Source organism: Musca autumnalis, unplaced genomic scaffold, assembly GCF_047663935.1.
Source record: "Musca autumnalis isolate F117 unplaced genomic scaffold, ASM4766393v1 scaffold_3, whole genome shotgun sequence".
Taxonomy (NCBI): Eukaryota; Metazoa; Arthropoda; class Insecta; order Diptera; family Muscidae; genus Musca; species Musca autumnalis.
Genome location: NW_027411866.1, coordinates 212,857,231 through 212,884,860, shown reverse-complemented (window position 1 = coordinate 212,884,860; position 27,630 = coordinate 212,857,231). Strand labels below are relative to the sequence as shown.

Genomic DNA, 27,630 nt, shown 5'->3' with positions numbered 1-27,630 from the left:
AAAAAAACCAACATTTACACATGCAATACCCCCACACAACACAGCACCACACACACATGTAACATGTTAATGTTATTAAAAGGTTTCCGGTCAATATATTGTAAGGAGGTTTTTATTTGCTTTAAGGATATGTCACATTTGATTAAAAGTCAACAATAAAATAAGGTTACAGGCTTTCATCCTTTACTTGTTATAACTGACTCACAATTCTTTACAATGTGTGACTAATGAACACGCTCAACGCATTTTCCTAGAGTAGCAAAAACTGGGTTTGGATGTCAGGTTAACAACCTAACCTTATGACAAATAAAAGGTGGAAGGTTATGAAAAATTAAAGGTCTTACGAAGTACACTTTCCTTGGGAAAGGTTCTTACGGAGCACTCTTTCCTTGGGAAAGGTTCTTACGCAGCACCCTTTCTTTTGGAAAGGTTCTTACGGAGCACCCTTTCCTTTAGCAAGGGTCTAACAGAGCACCCTTTCCTTTGGAAAGGGTCTTACGGAGCACCCTTTTCTTTAGAAAGGGTCTCACGGAGCACCCTTTTCTTTAGAAAGGGTCTTACGGAGCGCCCTATCCTTTGAAGTGGGTCTTACGGAGCACCCTTTCCTTTGAAAAGGTTGTTACGGAGCGCCCTTTCCTTTGGAAAGGGTCCTTACGGAGCACCCTTGCCTTTGAAAAGTATCTTAGGGAGCATCCTTTCCTTTGAAAAAGATCTCAAGGAACACTCTTTCCTTTGAAAGGGGTCTTACGAAGCACCCTTTTCTTTGGAAAGGGTCTTACGGAGCACGCTTTCCTTTAGAAAGGGTCTTACGGAGCACCCTTTCCTTTAGAAAGTGTCTTACGGAGCACCCTTTCCTTTAGAAAGTGTCTTACGGAGCACCCTTTCCTTTGGAAAGGGTCTTACAAAGCACCCTTTCCTTTAGAAAGGGTCTTACAGAGCACCATTTCCTTTGGAAAGGGTCTTACAGAGCACCCTTTCCTTTGGAAAGGGTCTTACGGAGCACCCATTCCTTTGGAAAGGGTCCTACGAAGCACCCTTTCCTTTGGAAAGGGTCTTACGAAGCACCCTTTCCTTTGGAAAGGGTCTTACGGAGTAAATTTTCTTTTGGAAAGGGTATTACGCAGCAAACTTTCTTTTGGAAAGGGTCTTACGGTGCACCCTTTCTTTTCCTTTGGAAAGGTTGTTACTGAGCACCCTTTCCTTTGGAAAGGTTGTTACTGAGCACCCTTTCCTTTGGAAAGGTTGTTACTGAGCACCCTTTCCTTTGGAAAGGTTGTTACTGAGCACCCTTTCCTTTGGAAAGGTTGTTACTGAGCACCCTTTCCTTTGGAAAGGTTGTTACTGAGCACCCTTTCCTTTGGAAAGGTTGTTACTGAGCACCCTTTCCTTTGGAAAGGTTGTTACTGAGCACCCTTTCCTTTGGAAAGGTTGTTACTGAGCACCCTTTCCTTTGGAAAGGTTGTTACTGAGCACCCTTTCCTTTGGAAAGGTTGTTACTGAGCACCCTTTCCTTTGGAAAGGTTGTTACTGAGCACTCTTTCCTTTGGAAAGGTTGTTACTGAGCACCCTTTCCTTTGGAAAGGTTGTTACTGAGCACCCTTTCCTTTGGAAAGGTTGTTACTGAGCACCCTTTCCTTTGGAAAGGTTGTTACTGAGCACCCTATCCTTTGGAAAGGTTGTTACTGAGCACCCTTTCCTTTGGAAGGGTTGTTACTGAGCACCCTATCCTTTGGAAAGGTTGTTACTGAGCACCCTTTCCTTTGGAAGGGTTGTTACTGAGCACCCTTTCCTTTGGAAAGGTTGTTACTGAGAACCCTTTCCTTTGGAAGGGTTGTTAATGAGCACCCTTTCCTTTGGAAAGGTTGTTACTGAGCACCCTTTCCTTTGGAAAGGTTGTTACTGAGCACCCTTTCCTTTGGAAAGGTTGTTACTGAGCACCCTTTCCTTTGGAAAGGTTGTTACTGAGCACCCTTTCCTTTGGAAAGGTTGTTACTGAGCACCCTTTCCTTTGAAAAGGTTGTTACTGAGCACCATTTCCTTTGGAAAGGTTGTTACTGAGCACCCTTTCCTTTGGAAAGGTTGTTACTGAGCACCCTTTCCTTTGGAAAGGTTGTTACTGAGCACCCTTTCCTTTGGAAGGGTTGTTACTGAGCACACTTTCTTTTGGAAAGGTTGTTACTGAGCACCTTTCCTTTGGAAAGGTTGTTACTGAGCACCCTTTCCTTTGGAAAGGTTGTTACTGAGCACCCTTTCCTTTGGAAAGGTTGTTACTGAGCACCCTTTCCTTTGGAAAGGTTGTTACTGAGCACCCTTTCATTTGGAAAGGGTCTTACGGAGCACCATTTCCTTTGGAAAGGTTGTTACTGAGCACCCTTTCCTTTGGAAAGGTTGTTACTGAGCACCCTTTCCTTTGGAAAGGTTGTTACTGAGCACCCTTTCCTTTGGAAAGGTTGTTACTGAGCACCCTTTCCTTTGGAAAGGTTGTTACTGAGCACCCTTTCCTTTGGAAAGGTTGTTACTGAGCACCCTTTCCTTTGGAAAGGTTCTTACGAAGCAACCTTTCCTTTGGAATGGGTCTTACAGAGCACCCTTTCCTTTGGAAAGAGTCTTACGGAGCACCCTTTCCTTTGTAAAGTGTCTTACAGAGCACCCTTTCCTTTGGAAAGGGTCTTACGGAGCAAATTTTTCTTTGGAACGGGTCTTACGAAGCACCCTCTCCTTTGGAAAGGGTCTTACGAAGCACCCTCTCCTTTGGAAAGGGTCTTACGAAGCACCCTCTCCTTTGGAAAGGGTCTTACGAAGCACCCTTTCCTTTGGAAAGGGTCTTACGGAGCACCCTTTCCTTTGGAAAGGGTCTTACGGTGCACCCATTCCCTTGGAAAGGGTCTTACGGAGCAACCTTTCCTTTGCAAATGGTCTTACGGAGCACCCTTTCCTTTAGAAAGGGTCTTACGGAGCACCCTTTCCTTTAGAAAGGGTCTTACGGAGCCCCCTTTCCTTTAGAAATGGTCTTACGGAGCACCCTTTCCTTTAGAAAGGGTCTTACGGAGCACCCTTTCCTTTAGAAAGGGTCTTACGGAGCACCCTTTCCTTTAGAAAGGGTCTTACGAAGCACCCTTTCCTTTAGAAAGGGTCTTACGAAGCACCCTTTCCTTTACAAAGGGTCTTACGAAGCACCATTTCCTTTAGGAAGGGTCTTATGAAGCACCCTTTCCTATGGAAAGGGTCTTACGGAGCACCCTTTCCTTCGGAATGGGTCTTACGCAGCAACCTTTGCTTTGGAAAGGGTCTTACGGAGCACCCTTTCCTTTGGATAGGGTCTTACGGAGCACACTTTCCTTTGAAAAGGGTCTTACGGAGCACCCCTTAATTTGGAAAGGGTCTTACGGAGCACCCTTTAATTTGGAAAGGGTCTTGCAAAGCACCCTTTCCTTTGGAAAGGGTTTTACGGAGCACGCTTTCCTTATGGAAATGGTCTTACGGAGCATCCTTTCCCTTGGAAACGTTCTTACGGAGCACCCTTTCCTTTGGAAATGGTCTTACAGTGCACCCTTTCCTTTGGAAAGGGTCTTACAGTGCACCCATTCCTTTGGAAAGGGTCTTACAGTGCACCCATTCCTTTGGAAAGGGTCCTACGGAGCACCCTTTCCTTTGGAAAGGGTCCTACGGAGCACCCTTTCCTCGGGAAAGGGTCTTACGAACCACCCTTTCCTTTGGAAATGTTCTTACGGAGCACCCTTTCCTTTGGAAATGTTCTTACGGAGCACCCTTTCCTTTGGAAAGTGTCCCTCGGAGCACCCTTTCCTTTGGAAATGTTCTTACAGAGCACCCTTTCCTTGGGAAAGTGTCCCTCGGAGCAACCTTTCCTTTGGAAAGTGTCCCTCGGAGCAACCTTTCCTTTCGAAAGTGTCCCTCGGAGCAACCTTTCTTTTGGAAAGGGTCCTACGGAGCACCCTTTCCTTTGGAAAGGGTCTTACGAAGCAACCTTTCCTTTGGAAAGGGTCTTACGAAGCACCCTTTAGTCCTACGGAATACCCTTTTCTTTGGAAAGGGTCTTACAATGCACTCTTTCAGCTAGTCTACGGAACAAGGTTTCCCTAGGCCGCCATCTGACTACATCGATGAGTTGGTACGACTTCTTCTTTTCACAATAATACACATCAAAAAATTCTTAAATCGATAATAAAGTAAATTCTTAATCGACCTTTTTTGGCCAGGACAAAGTCGAGAAAGTCCCGAGCTCAAAATTTTCTCTATATTTGATATCCCTATTTAGGATATAATTATATGTATGCTAGAAACAATTAAAATATCTGTTTTCTTTAAATTTATATTCTTGAAAAGTTTCGTCCAACAAACCTCAACATAATAAATTAAAAACAACTCTTGAAAATAAACAAAAAACCTAATTACTTTTCTTAATTTTTTTTCTCCACTCTTCTTTTGCAGATTGGGAACGTGAAGCTGTCTCAAAGGCTGAAATATTGCGACTCATTTACCAGGGTAGATTTTTACATTGTAACGTAACATTGGGTGCATTGGGTTTGCCATTGGGCAAGACGACTGTTATGCATTTAGTACCGCGTGATAATTTACCAGAACCCAACTCACAAGGTAAGACTAACCAAAACAAAACCAAAATCCCCAATGCAATCAAAAGGAATAGCAACAAAACTTTATTAATTAAAATATGTTTTTTCGTATTTTTCTTTCTTTCTTCTTTCCACCACCTGGCCATCAACCTACTGACCTCCCCACGCTTTACCTTTTGCCGTGTATTTGCTGTTTATTTGCTAACTTCATCTTCTCTTCTCCAACACCTACCCTCCAGATCAAAGACAAAAAAGTAAAGGTGGTTCCAGTAGATGCTGTTCAACGACTTGCTGTATTTTGTAACTAAATTATTTTTAGACCTTTTTAGAATTTAGATGGAATTATTATTAAATAAATAAATTAATTAAAACCAACAAATATAAATAAATAAATCTAAAGATAGTAATACTATACATAAATTAATTGAATTAAATTATAAATAAAATAAAAAATTAAGTAAAGTAAAAAAATGATAATAACTTTAAATATGTTTATGGTCTTTATAGTAATGAATGATATAGAATGAATGAACAGTTTTATAAAGAAAAACAAACAAAAAAAATAGAACATCACAAAGGATATCACAAAATGAAGGGCATAACAATACACTCGGAATATTTTAATCATTTCGTAACAAGTTGACAACACTCTTTATAACAGACACACATACACAACATAACCTCAATATTTTTAAATCAAATAAAACAGGTCATTTTTCAAGGTTAAACAGAGTGGGTAAAATATTTATTTAAAAAAAATATTTATGTGATAATAATACTTTGGGAACTTTGTCAAGAAATGCGGAACTGAGACATTTAAGAAATTTAGATTCACTTATAATTGTGAATTGCCAACCCCATTACCGCTGGGAAATTTCAAAAAGTAACAGTCGAAATTGTCTATAATGCAGTTGCTGGCCAGGAAAAATAAATATGTTATAGAGAAAATTCGTTATAAAGAAACTATTGGGTCAGTATGCATATTTGTGGTTGGATGGACTACCCTTTTTGTTCAGATGTAGTTCGAAACATTTGTAGCATTGCTTTGTAATTCAAAAATTAAATGTGTAATTCGAAATAGCTCAATTGTTATATTGATAGTCGAATAAATTCATTTGTAATTCCAAATGTTTCGAATTTTAATCAAAATGATTCCATTCGAAATTTGAAAAAAAAAAAAAAAAAACAAGTAAAAAAGTATCATTGAACATTTCTGGGATTGAACCGATAGGGCCCATTTTTGAACATAAAAACTTCGTTCCCGTACTTTTTAATAGTAAAGCTCGTAAAGAGAGAAAGAGAGAAAAATTGTTGCCACACAAAAGTTTTTTCAAAAAGTTCGGGAACGGTAAAATGGAAAAAACGTCGAAAAAGCTGGAATTTTTGCCTTTCCCCAATTTCACAATTTGTTTTTTGTTTTTCATATTTATGTCCAAAAAGGGAATATTTTTGTCAATTCGGGGAAAATATTGCATAATTAAGTGATTCTAGCAGTTTTCAACGGTTTAAAATATTGATTTAAAAAGAATTTCACATTTTAAAATAATTGTCCGTCCAGAAAATTCGGAGGGAAATATTCATGATTGCCCTGTGTTTAAGTTAGAAACTCTCTATTGGTATTTTCACTACAAATCTCCAGTTAGCCTTTGTTCGCCTAGTTCGGATCGCAGAGAGGTTCCCTTCCTTATGTGTTCTCTACAAACCCTCTGAGAAACTATGTCCGCTTACGGCGGACCGTAGGGTGATATTTCCAATCATTGCCCTACAAATCTTCTCAGAGACTATGTTCGCTCAGCGCGGATCGTAGAGAGTACTCTCTTGGTAGTGGAATTTCTCTACAATTTCTCCCTGGAACTGTATTCGCTCAGTTCGGATCGTAGTGAGAACTTTCCAATAAGCAGTGATTGCCTCAGCCTTGATTCACGTTCGGTTTTTATACACTTCACTTATTAGTCATCTCTTCACCAGTACGGAAGTACTTCTCGGTTTACTCGCGAATTGTAACGCGTCTCACCCACACCAGGTAAAGTCATCAGTACTTTTCGCCTTAATAAATCACCCACACCAATATTTTTATTATACCAACTAAAAACTTTGTGTTTTATTTCCTCTCCTTTTATTTATCGGTAACACTCGGGTTTGTATCACCATTCTCATCTCCACAAACAACAACTATTCTCTGCGGCCTTTCTGAGCTATCAACTAAACACCCTGATTTAACCCAAAAACTTAAAAAACCTGCCGACACAAACTGAAACGATTGTGTACCTATCTGTATTTCTCAAAGTGGCAGCAGCAAAATTGTCTTTTCGGAGCTCTTTTGTTCCGAGCCGGATTGAATCAGGGGAATGTTCGTCCAGGGGCAATCATCTGAAAAATGATGTGTTTCTGTTACAGTTTTTTACCATGGGAACGGCAATATATCACGGATTGCCCGGTCCGAGTTCTTTTGGTCCGTGCCGGAATAGAAAAGAACTCCGGACCATGGATCTATTCCGCTTGCCATATCTGCATTCATCACATGTGAACATTGGTGAGATGTAATGGACATGGAGAATGGGTAGACTTTCGTCTTATACCCCCCGCGAAGAGTTAATACCAAATTTGAGCAATTTCGGAGGAGTATTGAGCCCACAACCTGCAAAATACCGAAAATCGGGAGGTATAGCTCTAAGAGGGCTATATGAAGGCGTGGACCTATACCGAACAAATTCCGGGGGAAAGTTTTATACCCCAGCAAAGACTAAATACCAAACTTTAGCCATATCGGAGGAATATTGAAACCACAACCTTCAAAATATCGAAAATCAGGAGGTACCCTTATATGGGGGCTATATGAAGGTGTGGACCTATACCGAAAAAAATCTGGGGGAAAGTTTTATACCCCCAGCGAAGACTAAATACCAAACTTTAGCCATTTCGGAGGAATATTGAGGCCACAACCTTCAAAATACCCAAAATCCGGAGGTGCCGTTCTATGAGGGCTATATAAAGGCGTGGACCTATACCAACAAACTTCTGGGGGAATGTTGTTTTATACTCCAAATTAAGACTAAATACCAAATTTTTGCCATTTCGGTGTAATATTGAGGCCACAACCTCCAAAATACCGAAAATCGGGAGGTACCGTTCTAAAAAGGCTACATGAAAGCGTGAGCCTATACCGAACTAATCCCGGGGGAAAATTTTATACCCCAGCGAAGACTAAATACCAAACTTTAGCCATATCGGAGGAATTTTGACGCACACAACCTTCAAAATATCGAAAATCAGGAGGTACCATTCTATGGGGGCTATATGAAAGTCTGGACCTATACCGAAAAAATTCTGTGGGAAAGTTTTATACCCCAGCGAAGACTAAATACCAAACTTTAGCCATATCAAAGGAATTTTGAGGCCACAAACTTCAAAATACCAAAAATCGGGAGGTACAGTTCTATGGGGGCTATATGAAGGCGTAGGCCTATACCGACAAAATTCTGGGGGAATGTTTTATACCCCCACCGAAATCTAAATACCAAATTTTAGCCATTTCGGTGGAATATTGAGGCCACAATCTGCAAAATGCCGAAAATCGGGAGGTACCGTTCTATGGGGCTATATGAAGGCGTGGTGGACCTATACCGAAAAAATTCTGGGGGAAAGTTTTATACCCCCAGCAAAGACTAAATACCAAACTTTAGCCATATCGGAGGAATATTGAGGCCACAACCTTCAAAATGCCGAAAATCGGGAGGTACCATTCTATGGGGGCTATATGAAGGCGTTGACCGATACCGACAAAACTCCGAGCGAAAGTTGTATACCCCCCACAAAGACAAAGTACCAAAATTCCGTCACTTCGGTGTGATAATGAAGCTAAAATCTTAAAAATACCGAAAATCGGGTGGTAACGTTATATGGGGGGCTATATCAAAACGTGGACCGATATAGCCCATTTGCAATACCAACCATCACCACCAAACACCAAATATGGACTATATCGGTCTACTCCTACGGGTACCTCCCACACAAAATTCGGATAAAGTGAAGTTTAAGAGCAGATGTTGAAATTATTTCAGCAGGTTGTCCTTGCGGCTCCCTTTACGATTTTACATTTTTTCGGGCGCAAGTCCATACTTCCTGAGATAATAGCCTTAAAACTCAAAGGAACCCTGACGGCACCAACCAAAATGGCTAATCCGCACTATAATTCTGGCAAGGAGTTTCTGATTGATCAAAACTTTGCACATCGTATTTCATCCAGTCATGTATCAGGTTGGAATATGGACTATATCGGTCCACTCTTCCGGGTACCTCCCACACAAAATTCGGATAGAGTAAGGTTTAAGAGCAGTACTCGGATCGTTTTGAAATTTTTTCAGCAGGTTGTCCTTACGGCTCCCTTTACGACGGTAAAATTTTTTTCTTGCGCAAGTCCATACTTCCTTAACTATTGACTTAAAAGCTCTAAGAAACGCTGTCGGCCCGAACCGAAATGGGAAATCCGCAAGATAATTCTCGCAGGGAGTACCTGATTGGTGCAGGCTTTGCACATCTTATTATTTCACCCAGTCATGTATCAGGTTGGAATATGGACTATATCGGTCCACACCTTCAGGCACCTTCGGGAAAAGCGAAGTTAAAGCTTCTATTGGATTGTTTTGATTCTTTTTTCAGTAGGTTGTCCTATTGACCCCATTTACAACGGTACAATATTTTCCATAGTAAGTCCATACTTCCTGAGATACTGGCTCAAAAGCTTCAAAAACCCTGCCAGCACATACTAAAATATTTACTGTGCAAGATTACTCTAAAAATGTTTCAAAAATTTCTTCCAAACATAGTTTAACGTAATTTAATATTTCGGATTCTCTATGAATCAGAAGTGTGCTTACTAAAAATGTATACGTCGATGGATTTTATTAGCTTTAATACCATTTTATTAGCATTAGGGAGCGCGTTTCGTTTCCGACGTTAAAAACTCGCCTGATAATAATGACGATACCAGCTATTGGCTCACAGCTGCCTTAGGTTTACTTTGGCTGAGATTAGTTTTTGGCCAATAGCTTATTAGTCCTTGCTCTGATTCCTGCTTTCTTAAGCAATGGATTGCTGGAGAAAGTGTTACTCTTATCAGACCACCTTGGCCATATCTACGGGGGGTGTGTACCAAATCTATCAATTTGATGTTTCACTCTATGTTCAAATTTAATTTGGACTCATGTACATCTTAATTTGTTCCTCTGACGTGTTGTAAGGGCTGCGGAAAAATTGTGTTCTTAATTTGTCACTGGGAGTAGAATTTAGACATTCAATGTGCAAGACGGGTGCCTTAGTGTTGGCCTCACCTTCTTAACCTAGTCTAATTTATGACAAAATAAGAAGGTGTTCTATAAGTTGTTCAAATTCAGATCAAACGTCAACATTTGTTTTCATTTCATATACTGTTGTTTACCTTTTGTATGTGATTTCATTCACAATGTATACTGACAGGTGGTATGATTATTATTCATGTAACACCTTTTTATTGCGCCATTTTCCACACATAAATTGTATTTTTTATCTTAATAACAAAGTAAGAGAATTTTCTCAGATGACGCCTAAAAGTATGCTGAGAATTCTCATAGTTTTACAAGTAACTCATGACTTACAACACAGGGTGTTTCTTTAACTTTCTTTATTAAATGTCGGCCACATACATAACATTGTATCTCTTCAGCTGTGATCGTATGACACACCCGTTTTTTGCAACAATAAAAATAAACATTGTTCCCTCAGTAGAATAAAATTTAATATTTTACCCCGACAAAGCAAAATAAATAAAAAAGAAGCAAAGCAATTAAACGCCGATACACTTCCATATAGACATCCAACAAAAAACTCATTGAAATATGAAAGACAAAGACTAAAGGGGTGGGACATAGAACGATAATTTCGCAAGCCAATCAATGCTTTACTAAAACAAACGGAAATGGCAAATGTGTGTATGCAAATTGCAATAAAAATGAAAAAATGGGAAAATGCATACAAATTAAAGCATATATTTATATATAACATAGATTTATAATCAAATTTAATATTTGTATGTATCATAAAACAAAACAGAAAAACAATAATATTTAAGCAACTATCTATGTGAACATTTTTAATTATATATATTTTTTCCAAAAACAAAATAACAATAATAAAATAAACTAAATTAAAAAAAATATAAATATTAAAAATGAAATAAAAATAAATAATAAAGTATTAAAAAATCATGAAAAATACCAACAACAGCAACAAAAAAAAACCTTATAAAAGTGAAATGTGTAATATTATTAAATGATAGACAAAAAAAAATGGAAAACTGAACAAAAAACAAAACAAATTAAATTTTTATGTAGATAATTATGTTGAAAATTATTTTTAATGTTTTAAGCCTTTTTAAATAGCTAAATTATGTAACTGAAAAGCAAATAAATAAAACAACAAACAAATACAAACATAAAACCTATACCTATATTATTGATATACATACATATATTATTGAGACAAACAAACAAAAAAAACAAACACGATGCGTGTTATTGAATATTATCAACGTGTAATTGATATTCCAACAAAATCGGAAATCCTTTGATTTGAAAAAAAGCGGTTAATGATATAATGAGTTTTTGTTGTTTGTACACATTTTGTGTAAATCAACAAAGAAAACAAAACAAAAAGGAGTTATTTATACACATTATAAACAAATTATAAACACATTTAATTATGTTAATGTGCTCTCGTTATCTCGTTGCGTTAATAGCTTCAATTGACAAACAATTTTCTTTTGGTTTGACTAAAAATTTAATTTAAAATTAGAAAGAGTGGTAATGAAATTCCTATTTTGGAGCAGCTATTTCTTTTTCAAAATGTGGCATCATTTTGGAGCAAACACCAGATGGTTCAAAAGTTATCATGCACAACAGTTAAGGCCTGGGTACATAAGCTGCCTCGCCTGATTGCCTTGCTTTCCTGCTTCGTTTCTGACATAATAAACATAAAAGAATAAAGAAGGCAGAGCAAACTTCGAACTGGGTTGCCCTGGCAAACAGGTGAGGCAGCTTATGTACCTAGGCCTTTAGGCTGAAAACATATCTAAATCATGGTCTAAATCCGTTTTTTCGATAGTAGACTTATTTCAATATTTATTTTGGGAAGTTTTGAATAATTTTTATTCGGCAGGAGAAAACCTCATTGATAGAAGTCATCATAAAGGTCTTCTGTCGAAGGATCGAAAGGTATTTTATTAAATGTCTTTTGTTGATAGAAGACTTCATAAAGGTCTTCTGAAGATGGAAGGCTTCAACAAGGTCTTATATTGATAGAGGTCCTCATAAAGGTCCTTTGTTCTTTTCTATAAGTGGTGTAGTAAGATACGCAGCACAGTGGTTCAGAAATCGATTTTCTGGCCAAAACACAAATTTTTTGTCTCCGATTGTTAATTTCTATATGGAATATTAAAACTACGGAAAACAAAAAATTAGGTCGAAATATTGGAAGATGGGAGCGTGGCGTGCCCCTAAATTGGAAAATTCGTAATTTTTGCAAATTTCTGGAGAAAGAAACAGGCATTGTGTTCATTGTTTTTGTTTAGGTAGGTAGGACTGTTGCCTTTAAGAGTTGTTTTACTAAATTACCGTAGCGTTTACACGAAGTGAGCTATTTTCTTTTCCCTCAGGAAAAGTTTGGTGGACTAGAACTTTTAGGGAACAGCTTGGAACAAAGTTCCGTTTTCACACAATGATGTCCGAGAGTGTCCTCTTTCAGCTCATATATGCTTTTGTACCCGTCCCGTTCCGTCCGTTTAACACTTTTTTAAATTTTTTGAAATGACATGGGTAAAAATTTGTTTTTTATACCCTCAGCATTTATTTAGCCATGTCCGTCCGTCTGTCTGTCTGTCTGGTTGGAGCGCACGATAACTCTCGAACGGATCAACCGATTCGGTCCAAAATTTGGCTTTCGTAATATTTTGTCCAAACTCAGTTTAAGTTCGAAGATGGGTTATATCGGTCCACTCCTTCCGGTACCTTCCCCACAAAAGTTCGGAAATGTTGAGGAAAATTTGTGCGCACGATAACTTTTGAAGGAAGTAACCGATTTGGTCCATACTTTGCACATCGTGAAACTTCTACCAAACATAGATGAGGCCCCAATATGGACTCTATCGGTCCACTCCATCGGGTACCTCTCACACAAAATTTCGGAAAAGTTCAATTTAGGACCTGTTCACGAATCGCTTTGATTTTTGTTGTAGCAACTTGCATATAACGGTATAAGTTTCATCAGGAACAAGTCCATACTTTCTGAGAAAATAGCCTGAAAGGTACAAAAAACCCTATGACACCGTATGCAGTGGTTGGAACGCAAGAAAACTCTCGAACGGATCTGCCGATTCGGTCCACAATTTGGTCTTCGTAATATTTTGCGAATGTGGTGCTTATAGGTCCACTAATTCCGGTACCTCCCCAACAAAAGTTCGAAAATATTCGCTTAAATGGTAGCGCGATTTCTCATAGACGTAGCAACCGATTTGGTCCAAACTTTGGATCTCTAAATATTGTCGAAACTTAGTTTATATTCAAATTTGGGCCTATCTGCCCAATCCTTGTATTACCACCCACACAAATGTTCAACATTTTTGTGTGGTTTGAGAATCCTTTGGATATTTTTACCGAAGGTTTTCCTAGTGGCCCTGTTTACAGCAATATTATGTTTTTCGTAGGCTAGTGTGATAAAAAAGCCCTATCTATCGATATTCCCGCAAATTTTTGAGCTTTAATCCTATCCATGCTTTTGTCGGTGCATACGCCCAAAATTTTGAAAACCCCCCGTAATCCTGATGTTCGAATAGCTGAAATTAGATCTAAATTCCCATACGAGGTGATGAGATAGCGAAAGAGCGACATGACCTCCGTCTTCGAACCATAATTACCACTTACTTAGAGAATTGAATAATCTGTCCGTTTTTCGGGTAGCAGAAAGAAATTTGTAAGACAAAGATACAGCCGCCTGTCATAATTGGCTGACTTCCGAAACGTCATGAAACTGCTTTGTTTCAGTTATTGTACATGCTTTGTAAAAGTACTTTAAAATGCACACCGTTGCAAAATCTACCTAATTCATCCGATTTCTACCTGATGCTTATTTTGTGGGTATTCTGCGTCTCAAATGCGCATCAGTGACGTTTTTGGATTGCAATACTTCGCATTAGGGGTCGATTATGCATTGCCACTAAACTTGAGTTGCGTTGTCAGCACAACTGAGATGAAATGTTGTATTATTGATGTCAATCCAAATGGGTTGTCGATAAACGTGTTATCGATCAGTGTTTTTTCAAACTTGTGAACTCTATATAATTGCAAAAGTCACAATTCGAAAAAAAAAAACTATTTTAAAATGATAAGTTCAGTGGAATTATTTTTTGATGATGAAGAAAATGTACAGGACATGACATATGTTAGAAGAAATTTGAGGGACAAGTCGAATCCATTGGAATTTCCATCTGCACTGTAAGTTGAAGCTCATGTTGAAAAGATGTGTATAATCATTAAATTATTTTAGCTTTAAGGCGTATTTTCGATTGAAAAGGATGCCGTACATACATTGTGGAAACGTTAAAGGATGACTTCAAAATAAGTTACAGATCAACAGCAATACCCCCACTTTTAAAGGTGTGCGCTGCGTTGCGATTTTTTGCGGGGGAAGTTTCCGAAAGTCCCATGACAATGATTACAACAATTGCATTGATCAATCTATATTGTCGAACGTATTGAAGGAAGTTGTCCACTTGATAGAGGACAAATTGTGCCAAAATTGGATCGTTTCGAATTGTCGGAGGAGGAAAAAAGACAAAACAAAAATCATTTTTATTCAAAAACTAAATTCCCTGGTATTGTCGGTTGTATAGATGGAACCCATGTGCACATTGGATTTGCACTCAATTTATCAATTAATATTTCAAACTGTTGTTTTATTGTTATTTTCACCATATTTTTGATACGCAAAATTAATTAATCATGCAAATAATCAACAATTGTCAAGAAAAATGTTTTTCCTTTCAATTTTACTTGTTGTTTCTTCGAATACCCAAAATTTGGTACGAATCGGTTGATCCGTTCGAGAGTTATCGTGCGTACAAACATACTTGGGGCTAAAACCGTTATTTCGTATCAATAACGGTTTTGGTCGTATCAAAGTGTATATACCCTTCTAAGCCTAAAGGCTGAGGGTATAATCATTAAAATAGCAGTGTCGGAATTGGCAAATATCCACTATCCTATCAAGAATAGAATAGGATCGAAGTACGAAAATAAATGTATTGGATGTCATGTTATTGTTAGATGGAGTGTGAACAAATGTAACGTCTTCTGTCATTGCTAATTATTTTCATCATGCGGGATAGTTAATGGGCCTTTGAACGATTCTGAACGCATTTATCTTCATTCTCATTTCTCCCAACACGTAAAAGATATTGATGAATTAGTTGCCATCGACGACAATGTTTTCACATCTGCCATGTAAAATGAAGAGGACATAATAGTGGAAGTGTTAGATGGAGCAAAGAATGTGTTTTGGAAACCCTTTCAAAACTAAGATCTAAGTTAAATTTATAATTTATGCTGGAATTCCAAATTTCTATTTCCGAATTCCGATTTTTATAGGATGTTTCGTAGGGGAATTCGTTCAGATTTCGTTCCGATTTCGGAGAGAATATCGGAATTAAATTTCCCTCCGAATATACCAATGTTTTTCATCCGATTTCGGAACGAATTCTGATCGATATGTCGGAAACAAATTTCCATTCGCACAACAACCACCTTTTGTATATGGTAATATTCAAAAAAGTTTTACAATCGTTGAAGTTGAGGTTCACCATTTAATAAGTCGCGAACTGTTAATATATTTTATAAAATATGGATACATTTATATTAATTGAAGTGTTTTAGCCAAGATCTCATAATATGGACCATAACAATTAATTTTCGTGGAAGCTGCGTTGGTGGTAATATAAAAAAATGGGAAAAATGTGTTGAAGTAAACAAGTTTTTTGTGTTCTTTCTTGATTTCTGGCCAAACCACGCAAAATTCAAACCTGTGCTCAAAGAAAGAACTAAAGAATACCCCTTGGGAAACTTGGTTCTAGTGCATGACTTTTCGATATATACACTACACCCCACTAAAATCGATGCTGACATTTTGAAGTTTTGATTTCAGTGTTTTTCGAATTTTTCTTATTATTATATGGTGCAACTGGATAATATTTTCAAACTAGTTACAGGATTGTAGAACTTGCGATTCCACGTCGTTCGATGTATATCTCATGAGTGTGCTCCGCACAGCTTCCTAGTAATAGGAGTCCAAAGGCCAAAATTTGGTGCGTAAATTTTCTGAAAAAACCTATTTTTTGGCTTTAAAATTTACAACTGTCATACAGGTACCCCTGAACCCCGCGTGATTTTAGTTTTTTTACGTGCCGGATCTAATAAGACCTTTCGCGTTCGAATCCATCCACTAAAACGCCGGATATAGATACTTTGAAAGTAGGAAATTCTGCAAAAATATATTTTGACAATTCCGCGAATTGAACCGCGATTTTCTTTGATTATTTTTACATAAATGTAATCCTTTATACGCGATTATAATATTTGCCAAAAAGAGGTGTCACAAATTACAAAGATTCGGGAGTAATATCCCTATTTATCCCAAAATAGGATGTGGTGGCACATCCGCAGTTCTTCGCGAATCTGTCTAAAATCATTTATATTGACGTATTTTTAATAGGCGGCCATTGAAATCGGATGCACCTTATAATCATATGCACATCGCGCAAATTTTGCCCACTTGAATGTTTTTTGAATAGTAAGATGCAACTGATGGCACACTTTGGCCGCTGAATGAAACATGGGAAAATCCATGCATATTGATAGACATGGACTCCCTGTATCCGAAAAGCACATGCACCTCAACTGATTTAAACGGATTCGCGAATTACACGCTTTTTAACTTTGTTGTTTTTTCTTTGATTGTGATTTCAATATTACTCTGTACTTCTTAACTCTATTGTTTATCATTCTAAGCAAATATACTTTCACGATGACAAACTATTGTCCTCGAAGAAGTTTTAGCAAAATACTTAAGGTTTTGTATGGAAATTTAGCGAAATAGTAGAATAATTCCTAAAAATGTTTCTTCAATTTTTCGTATTAAAACAACAATATATTTTTGAAATAATGTTTCCATAATAAGTTTTTGTCTTTATAATTTTGGTCTCACATATTTCTATGCGTTGTCTAGATTCTGTAGAAATTTTAATTTTTTTTTTTTTTTGAGATTTATATGAACTCTGAGTTAGAATAAATTAAATTTACTCTAATATTTTTTCATTATTTGTTGATTTTCCGCGAAAATAAAAACAAATTTAGAAATATTTTAACATCAGCGGATAGATATAACATTCTGTAAACGATTTATACATATATTTTCTTATTAAAACCCAAAGGGAATTTTTAAATATTTTTTCTTTATAGGGGAATAAAACCCCCTATAACTTTTGGGTGCAGCATCCAATTTTGTGAACGCGAACATATTTGAAACCACAACATTTTTCTTAACCTAAGTCCCAAAAATCGCGGATGTGCTCGCAAAAAAATTTTAATTTTTTTTTGTCAATGGTATTGAAAAGGAAATTTGAAATTTACCATATATCTAACAGCAAGGGGTTGATTTCATTTTAGTTTATTGTCGAAAAACAAAATGGTTTGTTATAAAATTCGCTTATGCAATTTTTAAATATTTTAAACATAAATGCAATATATAATAATTCAAGCTAGTGCTGATAGACTCAGCATATTCGTACACAAAGTTTACTTTGTTTTATTATAACTATAAAAAGATAACAGTGAAAATGATTAAAAACGTTTGAATTTACAATCTTCCAATAAAAAACATAACAAAGAAAAATTGATCAATAAAAAAGAGGCGTCAGAGAAAAATTTTTCCTTCGATATTCCTACGACATTATTCCTAAATAGTTCAGAAATCTTTACGAAGATTCGGAAGGTACCTTCGATTTTCATAGACATTATTCCGAAATTGTTCAGAAATCTGTACGAACATTCGAAGAAAAAATTCGCATTCCGAATTTCCTCATCCGATTTCGTTCCGAATTCTGACCGAAATCGATCCGATTTTGCTCCGACATTTCGTTCCGAAATTATGTCAACCATTTCATACCACATTCGTTAAGATATCGTTACGATTTCGGATCCGACATCGGACGTAGCGTCCGAATTTTGTTCCCATGTCGGTACGATTGGTTTACTGGGTACGTTCCAACGTCAAGATGTCCTTCTTTTTACGTCAACATAAAGGCACATGTTTAGTACAAACAAACGAAGAAAAATACAATCTTGCACCCTCCTTCTTTTTATAGCAACGGTCGGGATTTAAATTGTCAATATGATATATCAAATAAATCTCATATTTTCCTAAAATTCGAGTTTTAGGCTCCAGTGTATACACAAATTTATAAATTTGGTTTGAGATTCTCCATATGCGTTGGGGTGCTTTGGTCTTAAAGCTGCTCGGACTTTACTTTAAAAATAGGAATTTCATAACATTTATTTTCCAATTTATATGTTTAAAAAAATAACCCCCATTATTATAAGTCTTCTTTTGTTATTGAATGATTTTTCCAAAGATGTCAATATTATAAGATAGGAAAAGTCAATTGTGAGAAATTAACTGTAGAGGGAGATAACCTCTGTTGCTACGATATCATAGCAACATTCTGTTAAACGAAAACTGTTACTCATTGGAATATTGACAAGAAAAACAATTAAACTCAAGTTTGACGGCATTCACTTTTAATTTTTTTATTAAATAAAAAAAGTAAAGAAATAAATTTCAGCCACAAAACACAACCTTAATGTTTTCTGCCGCGAGAAATGGGAATCAAAAACTATTGACATTGCTGTTATCATTTCCAGTGAGTTGTGTAGCCATCTGAAACCAAAATGTGGAACTATTAGCATATGTTTTTGGAAAATGCATTTCTTCTAGTCTTTATTACTATACGTCTTTGATTTTTCGAACACAAAGACGTATAGCAATAAAGACCCGAACAAATGCATTTTCCAAAAACATATGCTAATAGTTCAACATTTTGATTACAGATGGCTGAAATTTATTTCTTTACTTTTTTTATTGTTTATTTAATAAAAAAATTAAAAGTGAATGCCGTCAAACTTGAGTTTAATTGTTTTTCTTGTCAATATTCCAATGAATAAAGGCCCCCACTCATTTATCAGTCTGTGCCGTCAGTCCGATGAACTCTTTCTGTATGTGTGACTGACAAGTGTGTAGCATGAACCATCAGTCAAGTCTAAAAATCTTGAATTTCTCCTCCAAAAATGAATGAATTCTACGTTTTTTGTGTTCCAACACCAACATTATTTTCTGTTTTTCAAAATTATTTATTGACAATTTGAAAATAAACACAATTCACCCAGACTGATGAGGGTTCATTTCAATCAAAACTATTTTGATTTTCATCAGTCTTGGAAAACTCACACATACATTCTCAAAATTTCAAAAATTTACACATACTACCATAAATGCTGGCAGTCAGACTGACTAATGAGTGGGGGCCTTAACAGTTTTCGATTAACAGAATGTTGCTATGATATCGTAGCAACAGAGGTTAACTCCCTCTACAGTTAATTTTTCACAATTGACTTCTCCTATCTTATAATATTGACATCTTTGTCGAACAGATTGATAGTGTTCTGTAGTGCGATTCTATAACTCATTTTTTGACTTACCGACAGAAATTGCTAAAATTAAAATGCATAATTATGAATGTAAAGTTCCAAAAAAGGTTGACAGCAATCTTGCTATCTGTAGCACATTACCGGAAAATTTCGTTAATCACCGAAATTATAAGGATTTTAATTTTAGCTATTTTTGTCGGTAACTGAAAAGTTAAAAGTGATCAATACATTTCAAAGAGGACCTTTTTAACATTAACCTAAAAAGTTATCCAAATAGGTTTATTTTCCGATCCATACAATAGTAAAAGAAAAGTTATAATAATGGCCATAATTCTTTTACAGTCAATGCTAATATAATTTCAAATTATTTAAAAAAAAGAACAAAACAACCGAAAACACAAAAGAAAAAATGTTATTTAAACATCATATGTTTTTTTAATTAGAGCAATTTTGTTAATGCCAGTTAAATAAGAAAAAATTTAAGAAGAAAGAAAAAAAATAAATAAACTCTGTTAAATAATTTAAATTTACAAAAACCAAAAAAGAACAACAACAACAAAAGAAATTTAAAATCAAAATATGTGACAAAGTAAAAGAAACAAAAATTATTTGTTCTGTTAATATTAAAAAAATGGTCAAAAATAAGCAAACAAAAACAAATTAATCAGAAAAACAATGATGAAACCAAATATAAATACTAGCCACAATTAAATACCATACAAAACAAAAGGAACAAGAACAAAAATAACATGCCGTAATAAAATAAATAAAAAAGTGACATAATATTGAAGGGGATAATTAAAATATACTCAATATACTTAAGTTATACAGGATAGTTAAAAAGTGAATGAGTGGAGAAAAACGCTGAGAAAACTACTGATAGTAATTTCAATGTGATAGCAATTTTTGAGCAGCTTCGTTCAAGTCTTTTGCAAAACAGGATGCATCGACTTCTGCTTACTTACTGGCTTTATAAAACACTTACTTACTTAGCTGGCCCATTACAGAACATTTGTTCCATAGACCGGACTAAGAAAAGATCTCCAATTCTCTGTGTTTAGTGCTTCGCTTTCTGGAATACCGCGCCTTGTCATATCTCCATCCACTTGTTTGCGCCATCTATTCTTTGGCCTGTCAATTCTGCGTGCACCGCCATGTGGCTTGAATTTATACGCCTTTTTAGCGGGTTCATCATAGCTCATTCTTATTATATGGCCTAGCCAACGCAATTGCTGTATCTCGATACGTTTAACTATATTGATGTCGTTGTATAGCAGATACAGCTCGTGGTTCAGACGACGTCGATATTCACCGTCAACGCAGTTTGGTCCGTAGATCTTTCGAAGAATTTTTCTCTCAAACACACCAAGCCCTGCCTTATCTGCTTGCGCAAGTACCAGGGCTTCGGAACCATACATCAGCACGGGTAGTATCAGTGTTTTGTAAAGCGTTATTTTTGTTTGACGAGCTGTGGCTTTGTTTTTGAAGTGCTTACTTAAACCAAAGTAGCGTCTGTTGGCCAATACAATTCTTCTTTTTATTTCACAACTGATGTTGTTTGTTGGGGTTACGGCGGTTCCGAGGTATACGAAGTCTTTTACTACCTCAAAATTATAGGAACCAATTTCAACAGTTGGTCCGATCTCAATGAGCGCATTGCGCGTCGACACCATCAGCTTGGTCTTCTTGCCGTTTACCGCCAGACCCAGTTTAACAGATTCTCCTTCGACCTTCACAAAGGTATCGGTTACTTCTTTTACTGATCGTCCCATGATGTCTATATCATCAGCATAAGCAAGTAACATATGGCTGTTTGTGTATATTGTTCCACTTCTTTTGACCTTCGCGTCTCGTATGACCTTATCCAGGAGGATGTTGAAGAGATCACACGACAGGCCGTCTCCTTGTCTGATACCCTCTTTTGGCAATAAACTCTTCGGAGAGGTTCTTTCCTATTTTAAGGAGAGCTTTGCTGGAATACCAAATTCAGACATGGCTTCAAACACCTTCGAACACAAAGGGCTGTCGAAGCCTGCTTTATATTCGACAAAAAGGTGGTAGCTGTCGATCTGCATCCCTTGGGTCTTCTCCAGGATTTGTCGCAGGGTAAATATCTGGTCAATGGTGGATTTGCCAGCTCTAAAGCCGCCTTGGTATGGCCCAATTATTTCATTGACCATAGGCTTTAGTCGTTCGCACATTATCCCTGACACTAACTTGTAGGCAATAGGGAGAAGACTTATGCCCCTATAGTTGGAGCATAAAGTCTGCTGCTTTGTAATCAACAAAAAGGTGGTAAGTGTCGATCTACATCTCTTGGGTCTTCACCAGGATTTGCCGCAGGGTAAATATCTGGTCAATGGTCGACTTGCCAGGTCTAAAGCCGCATTGGTATGGTCCAATTATTTCGTTGACCATGGGCTTTAGTCGTTCGCACAATATCCCTGACGCTATCTTGTAGGCGATAGGGAGAAGACTTATGCCTCCTATCTCCTTTCTTGTGCACAGGGCACAGGATGCTCAGGTTCCAAACGTCGGCTACTCGTTCTTCCTGCCAGATGGAGCTAACTAGCCGATGCATACACCTTATCAGCGTGTCGCCTCCGGTTTTAAACAGCTCGGCTGGTACGCCATCAGCTCCTGCTGCCTTATTATTCTTCAGCCGACTTATTGCTGTCTACCTCATCTTGGCCGGGTGGTATACATTCAATACCATCTTCTGGGATTGGATCTGTGGTATCTTCGTCGACTTCGCTACTATTGGATGCCAACAGTTTGGAAAAATGCTCTTTCCACATCCCGAGCACACTATCTGTATCTGTTACCAGATTACCTTGCTGGTCTCTACAGGAGGATGTGCCAGTTCAAGCCATCATTTTGATGTTTCACTCTTTGGTAGAACTTTCGGACTTTATTCTGGCACCTGTACATCTCGATTTTTTCACACTCACGTCTTTCCATTTCTCTCTTTTTCCTGTGGAGAAGACGTATCTCCTCTCTCATTTTCTCCCGATACCTCTCTCGTGCGCTAGGTGTTGCTACTGATTTAATGCAGCCCTATACGCCGCATTTTTCTCTTCGGTTGCAGCACGACACTCCATACCATGGATTCCTTGGTGGAGGTGTCTGGTATTCAAGTACTGATTTTGCGGCTGTTTGCATGGAGTGGGCAATGTTTTGCCATTGTGCTGATATGTTATCGGGATGAGGAGTGCTTTGATTAAGCAATTGGGCCAGTTGAGTGGAATATGAAGTGACTATCTGTTCTGATTGCAGCTTACCGATGTCCAAACTCCGTGTCGTGTCTGTTCGCACTTTGTTTGCTACGTTTAATATGGTACGTACCTTTGCTGCAAAAAGGTAGTACTCCGAATCTATGTTTGCTCCTCGGAACGATCATACATCCAACATGCTCGATGAATGTCTTCCGCCTATCACAACATGCTCAATTTGATTACTTGTTCTTTGATCTGGTGACAGCCAGGTGCCCTTATGAATATCGAGATGATTAAATCTGGTACTGCTAACTAATATGTTTCTTACAGCTGAAAAGTCTATCAGCCTCATACCATTGTTAGATGTTTCACTGTGGAGACTGAATTTCCCGACTGTTGGGCCAAAAATATTCCCCTTTCCTATTTTGGAATTAAAATCGCCTAGAATAATTTTAATGTCATGGGCAGGGCAACAGGTATAAGCTTCTTGTAAGCGCTCGTAAAATATATCTTTGGTCTCTTCGTCCAAATGTAACCCCTAGAACCTTAGGATTAGTTAGTGGTTGGAATTCGATTTCCACCAACAGAGTGGAGAACAGAGTATCCGTAGATCAAGTTGCGGATATTTGCAGATTCCTTGCACGGAAAAAAATTTTTAAGATATGTTAAAAAGAAGTTCGGACTTTTCAAAGGATATCAGGGAAGGTACCTGACAAACAGGATCGTACAATCTTCCGCATGCATTACGATCTCAATGCCGTCTGGAGTTCGTGGCATACAGAAGATATAAAAGTTAAACAGTTCCGGAGATATCAACCCACCTTGGGGAACTCCCTATTTCACGCTACGAGGCTTGAACTTCTAATTTCTGAACTCCACGTACTACGTTTCAAACTTGTGCGGATGGTAGTCTGCTCAATATCCTAAAATAGCTTGGAGGGCTTGACAGTATCAAAGAATATATCTTGCGCACTGTCCTATGAGGCGGATTGCTCTGGTTCTCATCTTGTTGACTCCTCGACTAATATATGTTGAGATGGCGTGCAGCGCTGTTGTCGTGCTGTCTTGTTTACAGAACCCATGCTGATGATAGGTGACTAGATAGTTATTTCTGGCGCTGGGGAGTAGTAAAGCCTCAAGAGTCTTTGCTGCTAAGTGTCCTCAAACAGTGTTGAGTGCTTGACAATGTCAAAGGCTTTGGTTCAGACCTCGACTAAATGTGCTGAGATGGCGTGCAGCGCTGTTGTCTTGCTGTCCTGTGGCGTGGTGATCGGCAACTGGATAGCTATTTCTGACGCTGGAGGAGGTGTAAAGCCACAAGAGTCTTTGCTAAGGGCGACAAAAGCGAAATAGGACTGTACCACTCACCTCTGGTGGAATCAGTAGCGGGACCACCCTGCCCATTTTCAAGGCTTCGGGAACGATATGGGTGGCTAGCGAAATATTGAATACTTTAGGAACTCCCTATTTCACGCTACGAAGTTTGAACTTCTAATTTCTGAACTCCACCTACTACGTTTCAAACTTGTGCGGATGGTAGTCTGCTCAATATCCTAAAATAGCTTGGAGGGCTTGACAGTATCAAAAAATATATCTTGCGCACTGTCGTATCACGCGGCGTGTTCTAGTTGACTCCTCGACTAATATATGTGGAGATGGCGTGCAGCGCTGTTGTCGTGCTGTCTTGTTTACGGAACCCATGCTGATGATATGCGACTAGATAGCTATTTCTGGCGCTGGGGAGGAGTAAAGCCTCAAGAGTCTTTGCTACGGGTGGGGGGTAGTCTGCTAAGTGTCCTCAAGCAGCGCTGCTGTCTGGCTGTCCTGTGTCGTGGTGATCGGCAACTGGATAGCTATTTCTGACGCTGGGGGAGGTGTAAAGCCCCAAGAGTTTTTGCTAAGGGCCACAAAAGTGAAATAGGACTGTACCATTCACCTCTGCTGGCATCAGTAGCGGGACTACCCTGCCCATTTTCAAGGCTTCGGGAACGATGTGGGTGGCTAGCGAAATGTTGAATACTTTAGTGAGATACTTGACTCCCGGGTCATTCAGCTGTGTCCGCATTACAGTAGGTCGCCAGCTTCGTCTCCGTTTGGGGACCAACTGGTAGTAATCTTCTTCGTCACGAAGTCGTAGCAGACAATTAATTCTGGGACCACGTGTGTCAGTTGCCCCTGGGTTCTTATGACCTGGTCTGATAGTTGTTGTCGGGTCCATTGTGGGAGTATCGTGGTGTTTGTACCCAAATCTCTGGTAGAATCTCCGCCATAGAAAGACAGTAATTTTAGAAGGGTTCCGCACGAAACCAAGATGCTGAACAGGGCCAAATTCTTGAACGCAATTGGTACCTCAGTGCGGTGCAAGGGACGTTGGTTGGTCGCTCCTAATCAGCTCAGTGTTGTGAGAACACCGTGGGGTTACCCGAAGGTAGGTACCCTCGTTAATAGCGTCATATCTGTATCAGCATTACTATGGAGATTCCATTAGTGCCCATCGCTTTGGATGATTTAGCGTTCATGATGGCATTGGCAACTGTGGCAGTTCATCCTCGGCAGGAAATGATCTAATACGACATTGTACCCTTCTCTTCGCACTCTCCGGAGGTACTCGACAAACTGTCGATTAAAATAACTTGCGCACTTCTTCTGATACCTCATTGTAACGTCGCCAAACGTGACCGTGGCCCTGTCTTCCTTCTTTCCAGGGTTCTAGAGTAACTTAACCGTTGCCCGCAATTCACTTATTCCGGCTCCAGTGTTGTAACTCTTCAGATGATTTAGCTACTTGCTCCGCTTATGCTCACCGACCAACCTGGTTTACTTCCAGTGTTATCTTCCTGACCCTGGTGTCAGTGGGGTTGGCTTGACGAAGCTCATAACGTTCATTTGTTAATCCCGTCGCATCTGCTGAGAAATTCGATCTCACTTCTGGTATTCGTCCAGCAGGTATATAGCGAGCAGCTGCAGTAGTGATGATGTCTCGAAACGCCCTCTCTGCCAACCGAACATTAGAAGGGTTGAGTACTTCTCTGAAGTGGTGTTTGGTGAACTCTTTGAAACTAGGCCAATTACCTTTGCTATGATTGATTATGATGCTGCATTCAGAGATGATGAAATCGGGCGGTCTGCTGATGGAGAGAATTATGGGGCGATGGAAGAGAAACTATGTCTGGCGACCTACGTCACTCTCCGCTAATTCTGTTAGGGTCGTCCTCATTGACCGCACAAAACGTAGAACTGTCAATCTGCTCAGCCAGCCCCCGGGTCATTTCCGAGGGCCGAATACCACAACTCATGATGAATATTGAAGTCCCCCAAGAACAGGTGGTTATGACCTTCCAAAAGTGGGTTAATGTTGGTCCTACAATATGGAGTAGAGCTATTTATCGGCGGGATGTATATGTTAAGCAACTCTACCTCGATAGTTCCACACCTGACTGCTATTCCCATACATTCCATGTAGGGTCGCTAGAGTTAAGCGCAAGCGAGATAGGTCTGTACTGGACAGACTGGGGTACAAGGAAGGCAAGTCATCCTCATCGGGTTCACTTTACGATCCTTCCGCAAAACATTGTAACCATCGCAACGTTCCAAGCTACAGGTGACGGTAAACTTTGTTATCGGGATCGCAGCGAACCTGATGTTCTTTCGATTCATAAAGTCTGTTATTTCACTGACTCTGTTGCAAAGACCGGGGTGCTGAACAACAACTTGGGGTGTTAGATGCTGTGTTTGTTGTTGTTGTTGTTGTTGTTGGGGAGACTGTGGGGTTATCTCGTATTCTGACGACGACAAAGTTGGAGACACGCTTGGAGATGCTCTGGCACAGCAAGCAGCAACATAACTCCTATCTCAGTAGTCCTGGAGGCGACTAAGACCTGAGGTGCCTCTGAAGTAAACACATTCTCCGGCATGGACCAAAAGAAGTCGAAGCAGGCATTCCAGGGATATATTGCCGTCTCCATGGTGAAAAAAGTATACGAAAACAAACAAAAAAATGTTGGGGTGACGTCCCCTGGTCGATGATTCATCCGAGTCAATCGGTGCATAGAAACGGACCAGTGTCCGACCAAATTTGTCATGTTGTTGGCCTATTATTCTATAGCGTGGCATTTGAGACTTCAGAGCAAACTGAAGGCAGTTTTTACCTCACAATCATTCACTATTAACCACCCTGTATAAAACGTATTATATAAATATGTAGCAATATACATGGTCTGTTCCAGTACTGCAAGAATCAACTAATTTTTACTATTTTTTCCGATAACATAAAGGAAAAAATGTTATCGAAGTAAAACATAGTAGCTTCTTGCAGGTTCTGGAACACAGTAATTATGTATGGAGTACGGAGTATAAATGGTAAAGTATTTTTTTGTATTTGTAATAAATTTCCATCTAATCAAAAAACAAATTAGAGACAGACATAAAAATGCCAACATAAATATGTGGGAAGGCCAAAACAGTCTATAAAATAAATATCGGCTGTATTGACCTTCCATGCGAACGAAAAAAATCTATAAAAAATATTATTTATTTTTAAAATGTTTTATAATATTTTGTTTGTGATTTTTTTAAGAAACAAAACATACAGAAAAATCCTTAAACAAAATTATAAAACATTTTTTAAGAATAAAAGCTCGCTTAAGTGATATACCGTAAATATAATAAAAGTAATTATAATATTTAAAAATAATACTACTGAAATATATAATTTAGGTAAAATTTGCTTTAAATAAAAAACAAACAACAAAAGAAGTAAAATAAATAATACAAAAAAACAAGAGACAGATATATACGAGAAAAAAACACTAATAAATACATACTTGGAATCCAACCAAAAAAAACGAAACAAGACCGGTAAACAGAAGATGCACATAAAGAAAATTGAGTAACAAGAAACATAACAGAAAAAACAACAACTAAAAACACACTTGTAAATTATATAGATTGAATAAAAAAACAAGTTTTCTTCGTGAAATAAAAAAAACAATATATGGACTAAGGAAACCGAAAATCTTCTTTAAACTCAGACGAATCAAC

General features: G+C 38.2%; 1 protein-coding gene across 2 annotated transcripts in view; it reads left to right on the top strand.

Annotated features, from left to right (window-relative positions):
• UBL3 (ubiquitin like 3) overlaps positions 1 to 27,381 on the top strand; it is a 462,821-nt gene extending 435,440 nt beyond the window's left edge. For both annotated transcript variants that reach the window (XM_073976565.1, XM_073976564.1), the window contains 2 exons: positions 4,450 to 4,614; positions 4,832 to 27,381. In XM_073976565.1, coding sequence (XP_073832666.1) covers positions 4,450 to 4,614; positions 4,832 to 4,896 — 230 coding nt within the window. In that variant the 3' untranslated portion in view covers positions 4,897 to 27,381. The remainder of the gene's footprint in view (positions 1 to 4,449; positions 4,615 to 4,831) is intronic.
• Positions 27,382 to 27,630: the final 249 nt, after the last annotated feature.